The sequence below is a fragment of the Synchiropus splendidus genome, chromosome 1, assembly GCF_027744825.2.
Source record: "Synchiropus splendidus isolate RoL2022-P1 chromosome 1, RoL_Sspl_1.0, whole genome shotgun sequence".
Taxonomy (NCBI): domain Eukaryota; kingdom Metazoa; phylum Chordata; class Actinopteri; order Syngnathiformes; family Callionymidae; genus Synchiropus; species Synchiropus splendidus.
In genome coordinates, this window is record NC_071334.1 from 43,496,438 (window position 1) to 43,507,241 (window position 10,804).

The window sequence follows — 10,804 nt, forward strand, 5'->3', positions numbered from 1 at the left end:
TCAGGCGAAAGCGAGATGCGGTCCTCACTGCGCACGCGCGCTGAGCATCACCTTCTCAATTCAGCCAAACTGACTTTCATCAGTCTTTCAGGTTTGGCTGAAGTGTGAGGTGTTAATGAAAAGTTGGCTTTGTAAACGTTACTGTCAGTTCCCGCTCTAGATGAAGTCGGTGTTCCGGCCCGTCCTCCTCCTCCTCCTCCTCCTCCTCCCGCCGCTCCGGCAGCTCAGGTATGTGACGCTCACCTGAGCTGAAACTTCGCCTCGCTGTTCTGTGGCGGAGGTTCTCCACAAGCTCCTGGTTCGGACTCAGAATGGCGGACTGCTGCGTGTCTGCGGACGAGTTGGAGAGTCGGCGGATCAATAAAGCCATCGAGAAACAACTGAAGCACGACGAAGAAGAGTCGCGACGGATGCTGAAGCTCCTGCTGTTAGGTGACGCTCTGAATTTGTTACGTGCCACCATCCCGCTGCCTGTGTCCGGATGATGTCAGAGACTGTAGTTGTACTGAACTGGTACCGTGTTGACGACCGTGTTTAAAGGCGACACAATCGCTGTCTGACCTTCAACTATCTCTGAGTTTACTGTCAAATGTCGAATCATGGATGTTCCCACTTATGATTGAATGTGAGCTATGGCAATTTCAACTAGCTAGCAAGTGTCTGAGACAAGTCCAATTGAAGCTCATTGTTAAAACCCATGGTTGTGATCATAGTGTCAAGTGTTGGGGGGGGCTAAATCTGACCTGCCAACTAAAAGCACACCTAAAAGAGCAGATTCTCCTCAGTGTTCATCTTAAAGTTAGCACAGAGTAATTCAACAGCAGGCAATGTTCCTTCATTCATACTGACACTTTATGTTGGGGCCCTGACTCGGACGGTGTTTGGCATCCTGGTCCATCTGAGTTTAAGGCAAAGGAAAATGATACTTCCAACCAGATGAACTGGTTTTATCCCCGGTAGAAAGATACTCCTATCAGTTAGTAAGCATCTATTTTTGCGCTGGTGCTGCCTGCTTATTTTAATGTAAAGTAAAGTGGATTAAGTTCCACTAAGTGAGTTGATCATGTCGCACACTTGTTCTGCCACAACTACCACTGAACAAACGTTTCTTCTGGTTCCCTTGTATCTGATATCAAAGAGCAACTACAACCATGTCTGGTCCGTGTTGGGCCTCCGCTTTGCCCAGTCGGGAGTTGTTTATGGACTTGTGTTTGCTAACCTGAGCATTACTCCATGAAAGGAGTCAGAGTGCCTCTGCGGTTGATACCCTTGAGATTGATGGCAGGTGGGTGTGATCCTGACCTGCAGTTGGTGAGGAGGTACAGGAGAAAACTGATCGCTCATCAGAGAGTTTTGCCTTTCACACTCGGCCTGTCCCTGCTCAAGTGTCCAACTCATTGTCCATACACTGCCATGCACCGGCCTGTGATATGGAAACACTGAAAACTGAGCAGAAAACTGAGAGACCTCACTCGAACAAGAGAATAATTGGGAAAATAACAACACACAGAACCAGTATATATTGTGTGCGAAGAAGAATTGATAGCAGTCGTGTCCTATGCGAGGCTCGTGGGCCACCCACATTGCTACTATATGGCCCACTGGCGAATGACAGTCTCCACAGTGCACTGCAGCAGCCATTGTGTTATAATGCTTTCAGATCCAAAAGTTCAAACCAAGCCTGCTCCTTGGGTTCTTGTGCGGAAAAAAAAGAAAAAAAAAACATGTTGCATTTCTCTACTCTTCTAACCCACATGATGCCTAGTCCTTGTTTGACTTGAAGTCGACAGTGTGACAGCCGGTCACTTCCACATGACACATGGTGTGTTGTTGAGGTGACATTCCTACGATAGTTGTAGATGAAGAGCTGATTAGTCAGCGTCTGGATGCTGTTCTTCCTCGTTCAGAACTCATGACTCATAAAGGCATGAAAACATGCAGCAAGATGAGATGCAATCTTAGTTGCATCGTGACATTAATGTTTTCCTTGGTCTCCAACACTGATGCTGCCTTGTTAAAACTGATTTGGGAGATGGTGACTGGGGGTTCAGCACTTGGTGGATACTTATTAGAATTGGGGGATTCAATTCATTTCGGAATTCAGTTCATTCCTGACTGGATCACTTGATCCTGAGACCGCTCTTGATCAACATGTCTAAGGTCCAGGTCTCATCTGCGGATCGGTCTCGTTGTGGCTTCATCTTAGGTCAAGTGGTCTGGATGACACGTCTGACTTGTGAACTTGGTCAGCTCATGACTAGAATCTGTGAAAGAGATTTTAGTGTTCAGTGTTAGTGTGCAGTGTAGGGCTGTGTATGGTTGAGACCCTCATGATTCCATTTGATTTTGATTCTTTAGGTTGCGATTAGGGATGCTCCCATCGATCGGTCACCGATCATCTTCGGTCGATCTCAGTCTGGTCAGTGAATCCAGATCACTACCTGTCACTGCCGATCACAACAACTGATCACCTGTGACAGCCGGCGCTCTGAAGAAGCCCCGCTGGTTGTGATGCGTCCGCTCCTCCCTACTCCCTACACGTCATGTACCCATAGAAGTTCATTGTCAATCAGTGATTGGCACTGACACAATTATTATTATTATTATTATTATTATTAGTAGTAGTATTTTCATCAGTGAATGAGATACAAGTGTGACAACAAACTGGCCTAGTGTGACTTACTCCTCTCATATGAGCCATCCACAGGACGCGAGGTGACACTGCGATTTGCCCCCCACTACTCGAAGTTGAGTGTTAAATATATGGCATCCATTTGTAGTCCCACCTTTATTTGTATACCAATAAAAGAAAAAGCTTTTCTTTTAAAAAAAAGGGAATTGTTTCCAACTATTCTGAGGGAGTTTGAAAATAAAAGAAACAATTTGGTCAACAGCATGCAGGAACAGCCGCTGTGTTATGACATTCAGATCACACGCATCAGTCAAAATGTGATGAAACCTGTGGAACTCAACTCCTTAAAATGAACCTCTATCATGCGCCTCTGTGCAGTTTTGTTTGTTGCTGAAAGCCTGTTTGGCTGCGTGTGATTGAAGTTTAGGGGATTTTTTTGTTGTCTATGTCACAGATGTCCTATTTCTAGCCTTGCTTTGATCTTATTCCGTTTCTCATCCTCCATTCATCTCATTTGCCTAGGGACTGGTGAAAGTGGGAAAAGCACTTTCATCAAACAGATGAGGATCATCCACGGCGGCGGGTACAACGATCAAGAGAGAGGACGCTTCGCTCACTCCGTGTATCACAATATCCTCACATCCATCCAGTCGCTGATCAACGCCATGGCGACGCTCAAGATCGACTACGCAGACAGAGGTGTTGTTGTAAGTGCGAGACAACCGTCACCTTCTTCAGCCTGTGGTCGGCGAATAATAGCACGCTGTCTATTTTGACCAGATTTGATCGCAAATTCGCCTGACTCTGAAGAGCACGAGCTTAGCACACGCACAAGTAGAGTCCAGTACTCTGTCCTCATCAGTTGGAGAAATGAAAGAAATCTAGAAGTTCAAATACAGTCATATTGAAATGAATGAAGACTGTTCAAAATAAGGAGATACACGAGGAAAACAGGTAATAAATATGTATGAAAAGAGGTAAATAAATACACAATCGCACACAGAAGACAGTGTATTAATGAGACATGCATGCCCCACACAAGCAGAGAAACAGTCACACTGCTCCGGTAATAGCAAACAAAGAAAATAACATTGATGTTTTATTTGGCAAAGAGATGCAGCTTCCAGGAGACAGGCGTGCTAACTTCATCGGACCTCACAATGCCATTCATCAGAGCAGTCAAGTAGTTTTTGTCGTTCGCTGCTCGAGAAGTTGGTGGAAGAAGGCACAGATGGTGTTGTTGAAGTTGACTTCAAATATCATGCCGAATTCTTTGTGTCTCAGGTGACGTCACGTTGGTAGCTGGCAGGAGTGGAAGACTCTGCTCCGGAGCAAAAACGTTGGATGTATTTTGGGTTCCGGCTGACTAATTTCTAATAATCCGAACTCAATGAGAAATTCAGCTGAAACAAAATAAGATAAAGTATTATTATTATGATCTAAGGAAGTTTAGGATAACCTTTTCAATGAATTGGTTTTAATGATGGATGATTCGCTTGCCACACACACCACACTCACACACACCTTAACACATACTCATGCATGTTCACCATGACCTCATGAGTCGGACTTATTCACCATCTGTGCCATCATGCCATCTGTCTTTGAGGAGACAGGTTTTGTCAGTGGTCTGAAGCTCGCTGGATATTTTTGAAGCCACAAAAAGGAAAAACAGTTTTTCCTGGAGAATTTTTGTGTGTGGCATTTCCATCTCACACTCCCCACAAACAGAGATCTTGGGTGGTGTTGCAGTGAAGACCTTTGACTATAGCTGGGGCTAACAATGCTCATTTCAGTGCGAGCAAGTAAAGAGAAGCAGAAGCATCTCATGCTCGTCTAAGCAAAGCAGGTTTCACGGCTTTGTCAACATCAGCGCAGTCTGCAGGTCTGTAAGTGGAACAAACAACTCACTTTGCTCCAGTCAAAAAAAAAAAGCAAGAAGCTGGAGGAGCAGCTGTGGAACTGTTTCTTTATCTTCCTGACTACATCTGAAAACTGTCGCACCTGTCATGCTCTCACCGATCATCCTCAGATGCACTTCTCCTGCAATGTGCAGCACAATGTTTGGGTGGATAATGTCCCCAAATTGTGAATAAGCTTGGTGTCCTTAAGCATCAACCCCAAGGACAATGCCTTTATCTTCTTTCCAAATGATCCTCCAATAAATCCTCAGTTATCACAGGAGGCGTATCATCCTCCAGGTGACAACAAGGTTGGGTTGGGCCAAATTAATTCCAGATTTCAAGGAATCACACTCTGGATAAATTGTTGTGACAAACTAGGGATGAGAGATAACTTATCGTACGCAGTATACTGCTAAACACAATCTCCACGATGACAATTCTGCATCTCACGATAAACACGCAGCTCTCTCGCTGCATTGGACTTGTACACTCTCCAGCTCCGCTGCGCTTGACAGCCGACACCGGCGTGTGACAGCTGTGGAGAATGTGGTGGACTTTGGTTCACGATCATAGTTTTAAACTTCCAGGGAGCCTTTTATTTACCCTTAAAGCATTCAAAATGTGCTATTTTCACCCATGTGTCCACAACTCAGTCTGCAGAGTGGATCTCCTGCAGGTCTGGAATCGAGAAGCACCACTGAGACCGGCAGTGGTGTTGGAACTTCGGGCACACAGGCGAAAACAGTCCATTTTGAGGGCTTTAATGTGAATAAAAGATGTGAGATGCTGTCTCCAGACAAAGTTCGTTCAGATCAAAAGTCCGACGTGAACACAAGCGAGTCAAATTTTGGCCGCTGTCTTGATCCCGGCTGGAGAGCTGCACCTTGTCTACTGTGAGAGCAGCGTGGATAAATCAAGACGCTCAGTATTACACAGCTTGATTCCGCTATTTCCTCACTCTTGATGCTGGATCCAGTTTTATGTATGAACAAGATCTATTTTTCTTCTTAAATGTAGTGGGTGCAGCTATTATTCCGGTGCGCTCTATAGTCCGGAAATTACGGTATATGCAAATGTATTTATTACACAAATCAAATGAGTGCCTATCTCTGTATTTTAAGTTTTATGTACCATTCATTGTTTAAGTGTTTGCGCTCCCAGTGGTTTCTTGTACAGTTGTGTATCAGGAGAGAGACTGTGGAAAGTGCTGATGCGGTGGAATGTAAACTGTGTCTTTCCATGTTTGATTTAGACTCTTCTCAATCACCCTTGTTTGAGCTTCACCTCTTTGCTTTAAGAATTGATTTTATTGTTTGGCTGTTCAGTTTTTCAGTAAACAATGAAACATATCAAATTAAAACAATCAATGGGATGTTACTTGAGCAATATGGAGCCACATAGACAATGTTACACTTGTTATCAACTGCATATGACTGAAAAGTCCGTGGATAATAAGCCAAATTCAAAAACAATTTAATAGTCGCAGCTTAGACGTAGGAGTAAAAAAAACAGTCAAAGGTAAGCGAAACAAAATGGAGGCACAATATTTGGAACCGCAGCTTGTGCGTTGACTAATGAGGGTCGTTGCAAAAGATTATACATTTGATTGTTCATGTATTAAATATGAGCGAAGTGCTTTCGCCGGCTCTGTTTTTTAATCATATCCAGAAAAAAAAGTGTGTATGTCTGTGGGGAGTTGAGTTTCTGATTGCATTTCTTAAGATCTATTTTTATGTGAAGCATTTAAACTTGAAGTGGGTAAAAAAAAAATCCCCTGGTGCCAGAGCCACGCGGAGAAGCTGAGCCGAGTGGAGCCGGAGCAGATGTCCACTTTGGAGTCCTGGCAGGTGGAAGCCATTAAAAGAGTGTGGAGTGATGCCGGTGTTCAGAGGTGCTATGAGCGCAGGAGGGAATTCCAATTACTGGACTCTGCCAAATAGTAGGTATTATTTATTTCCTGTGAAAATCATGAGCTTGCAGTCAAACCAAGAGGGAGCACAGAACCTTGGCACAGAGCTCTTTTCTTGAGTCATCATTTTTAAAACCCTGTTTTAGTCAAGTTTAATGTTGACTTTGAAGAAGTGAGTCCCGTTCTGCTTTTTTGGATGGAGAATCGTGCTGATAGCTCTAATCCTTCCAGCTACCTTTCTGACGTGGACAGAATCTCTCAACCGTCGTACGTTCCCACTCGAGACGACATCCTGAGAGTGCGGGTGCCCACCACTGGCATCATAGAGTACCCTTTTAAAGTCAAGCCAGTCACCTTCAGGTAGCTATCACACTGTTCTCTGCACACAGTCCTTGGCGTTTCATCTCAGTCTTTTCAAGGTTTTGTCACCGACTGTCATTTCCAGACTGCTACTTTTTTTTCACACATAATCAGATCTGCTCAAAAGTCTGGAAATGATGGTACGTGGCTCTCACCACAATGGCTCATCACAATAAATCGTCTTCCATGCGACTGTGATAACAAAACGTGCCATTGTTTATATTGTTCTAGAGTCTTATTCACCCCCACAGGCGGAGTTTCAGATCAGGTGTGGCTGCTTCTTATGTCCCGTCAGCCAACCAAAGTTTAGTGCTGTGTTTCTCTGTGCAGCTGTCGTTGAACTCTTGAATCACGGAAATTCTTCTATTGAATTGTTTGCTTTGTGAAGTCCTGTGAAACGATCTCCAACAAAATATCCACTTCATAGTATTGATCCACATTAATGAAAGCCACCAATAAAAATAGTTCGATGGATTTTAGGGTTCGCAATTCGCATCCACCCTGTGGAGACTCCGCCTACTTGTCATTATCTCTCTGTCATGTTGGCTGTGCAGATCAAACCGGTCAATTTTGAGGCAACGAAGAGGGTAGGCCAACACATGCACCATACTCAGTTTCTGCTATGTCAGATTGTTGTAGACTTTCTTTGTTCTTTTGAGGACAACGGTGTCTGCTTTTTTTTTACCAGATTGAAAAAAAAAATCTGGCTCTGGAACAACAGGAAATCAGGACCTTTAGTGTCAGTGTCAGTTTTCAGCACAAAAAAAATGACCAATCTGCAAAGACTTAGAGAAAAGATGTTGTATTTGCAAAAAGCGACATGTATTTCAAATACAAAGAACAGACACACACGCACTCCTATCCTTGCAGGGACTTTGAGGTTTCTCATTGTTATAATGCTTTACCCAGCCTCTACCCATCCAAAACACGTGACTAACCCTAACCAGGACTCTGAACCAAACTTACAGCCAATTATGATGAATTATAATGATAGTTTGAAGTTTTAATCCTCAAATTGAAGCTTAATGTCTTGGTATCCAGCCACAGAGTCACAAGTGTATTGTCAAGAATTGGTCCTCACAAAGTAGGATGGACAAGCACACACACAATATATAAATTAAATAAATGTACATGCTAAACAATAATAGTAATAATAAAACAAACTATGACACAATAAGTCATAAGTTCCGTCAGCAGTATGGTGAAAGTGAGAGAACCTTCCCTGCGTGACCAAGACTCATGCTGTTTGGTCTTCTTGTGTTGTTTTCAGGATTGTAGATGTTGGTGGGCAGCGTGCAGAAAGAAGGAAGTGGATTCACTGTTTCGAGAATGTAACCGCCATCATTTTCCTCGCGGCCATCAGCGAGTACGATCAAGTTCTCTCTGAGAACAAGGACGAGGTAACCAAATTGGCTGCAGTCGAAACTACATCTTGCAACATGCAAGATACAATAGCAGAATATTACAATTCAAAATGAGTCGCACTTGTACCTGTGACTTCCTTCAACAAGTTTCATCGTCCTCTGATTAACATTTTTTTTCTTTGAAACAGAATCGAATGTTGGAAAGTCTGTCTTTGTTCAAGATCATTCTCACGTACCCATGGTTCCAAGACACCTCCTTCATCGTCTTCCTGAACAAGACGGACCTACTGGAGGAGAAAATCACAACCTCTCATTTGGCCACTTACTTCCCAAACTACAAAGGTAACACCCCGATTGATTGATCCGCAATTTGCTATTGCCTGAGAGAAATTGGAAATACAGAAGGATTGGGGTGAAACACTATTTGAATAACTCACTAGTTTTACTTTGCATTTGAGCTGGAGTAATGGCTGAAACAGCTACTGGCGGTTCTTGGTCTATGTAGGCTGCTGACATACTGTGTTTTGATCAGGTTATTCTCATGGAAAAAGCAGTCTTGAAGTTTTCATGATGGCGGGGCATTGTCGCTCCTCTCCTCCTGTCCCGGACCTGTCCCTTGTAGCACACCATGGGAGACCTTTCTGGTCCATTTCAGGATCATTTTTTTCTTAGGTTGAGTCCTATATCCACTTCACACTCCTCTCTTTTTGGGTTTGACCATGACCTGGCAGGCAATAACTTCTCTGGCTCACTGGTGGTTCAGCACTTAGTTTGCAGAATAGCAGCAAAATGAGAGCTGATTAATCACAGAAAGTGTGTATGCTAAATTTTGAGGAGTCATGAGAGCTTATTGTTTTTTCCTGCAGCTGCATTTTTAAAAGAGCGATGAATATTCTGTTTCTAATGAGTCATTCAGTTTCAATGCGTCCTTACCAAACTAACCTGTTTGAAACTTGTCAGCAAATAAAGAGGAAGAAAACGTTGACTCTGCACTTCACGTGTGATAATGCAGTACGCTCTCTTGAACTGTAATGATAATAAAACAGACAAAAATTTGGACGCAGTCTGTTTCTTGATATGTGACGTTCTCACTGAAGCAAATACAGTAGAGGAGCTGCCTCAGTGTTTTTACAATTCTGACAAATTCCTGCCACAATTTAGTTTAAAGTTATCCTGAAAAAAACAAAAACAATGAGTTCATTTATGTGTCCTTGGCGGATTGTAAGGATCTGCAAAGGGACTTACTTATCTTGAAAAATTGGTTTGTGTAAGTTGACAACTAACTTTCCGTTAACAGCCAAGAATTCAGTCCGTAGGTTGCATCGCGACAGAGTCGTGTGTGTCTGAAAAAGCTGTCTGCTTCGATCACTTTCTGATGTATATACTGTATGTCCCATATGGATGAAAGCAAAAGGCAGCAGGCGAAATTGGTATCTAGTGCTCCTCAAACAGCACTCGTGAGGCAAGACAGTTGGTGACTAATTCTGTTGGACTTTACTCCCGCAGGGCCGCGCTGCAACGCTGCAGAAGCCAAAAAATTCATCCGTGAAATGTACGAGGAGCAGCTGGAGCCGCAAAAATCCTTTTACTCGCACTTCACCTGCGCCACAGACACAAAGAACATCAAGTTTGTCTTTGAAGCTGTCAAGGACAAGCTGCTCCGCGATAACATGATACACTTCAACCTTGAGTAGTTCAATTACCTGCGAGCGGTACAGTGCTCGAGTAGTAGTTGTAGTGATTAGTTAAAATAAACAGTCCAGATAGGAAGTCTTCGGAAATGTTTGCGTGAAGATGCACAAGAATGTTGGACAGTTGCCACAGTCATGCGGTGAGAATGCAACCGATCCAGTTCCAGAAATGAGGATGAGCCTGCCAGCAACTGTGCCACTTTTGAATGTTTGTACTGTGATCATTTCTGTTCAGTAAAAATATTTTTGACAGTAATACCAGACGTCTAATTTTCAAGCACACACCACACATACAGCTGACATCTGTGCCTTACAGTTTAGGAGCTAGCTAAAGTAATTCTCATGACTAGGTTTGTGTAGGTATTTTTTTGATGTGAAAACTGTCATTAACTTGTGTCTTCATGGTCCAACAACTGTGAAAAAGCAAACATAAATATATTCCGTGGTGTTGTCTAAGGTTGAGTATGCAATGATGTGACAAACATGCAAATAAAAATAATTTATCTTTCGAGACGTTCCGCAGAGCTCCCTCTAAACTCAAAGGTCTCATCTCACCAAGCACTGTTGAATCCTCAAAACAGAGCCTGTCATGTGGTGACCTGGTGACAAACCGTACCCCAGATCTGAATGCTTGTATGCCCAGAAAATCACACTGTCTACTGCCATGTTCTAAATTTATATCGTTTTTTAAAAATTTATTTATTCTTGTGGTCAAGTCTGTGGATTAGTATTTATTTATGTACATTCTTACGTACGTGTACTACACATTTTTAATTTATGTCAATTTTATGTCTACTCCTCTTTTATGATTTTTTTTTAATGATTATAGTACATTTTTCTGTTGTTAATTTCTGTTGATTTTTATCTTCATTAAATGTATGCAATAACAACAGTAATAATATTCATATAATGAACTATCATTATTTTATTATAACATGAAAATG

The 10,804-nt window shown here is 42.7% G+C and overlaps 1 protein-coding gene across 1 annotated transcript; it reads left to right on the forward strand.

Moving 5' to 3' along the window:
• Positions 1-103: 103 nt before the first annotated feature.
• On the forward strand, positions 104-10,719 carry LOC128749164 (guanine nucleotide-binding protein subunit alpha-14-like). Its single transcript, XM_053848489.1, has 7 exons — positions 104-432; positions 3,155-3,339; positions 6,321-6,475; positions 6,677-6,805; positions 8,076-8,205; positions 8,358-8,511; positions 9,676-10,719. Exons 1-7 carry the CDS (start codon positions 312-314, stop codon positions 9,861-9,863), a joined length of 1,062 nt encoding a protein of 353 aa, XP_053704464.1. The 5' UTR covers positions 104-311; the 3' UTR covers positions 9,864-10,719.
• Positions 10,720-10,804: the final 85 nt, after the last annotated feature.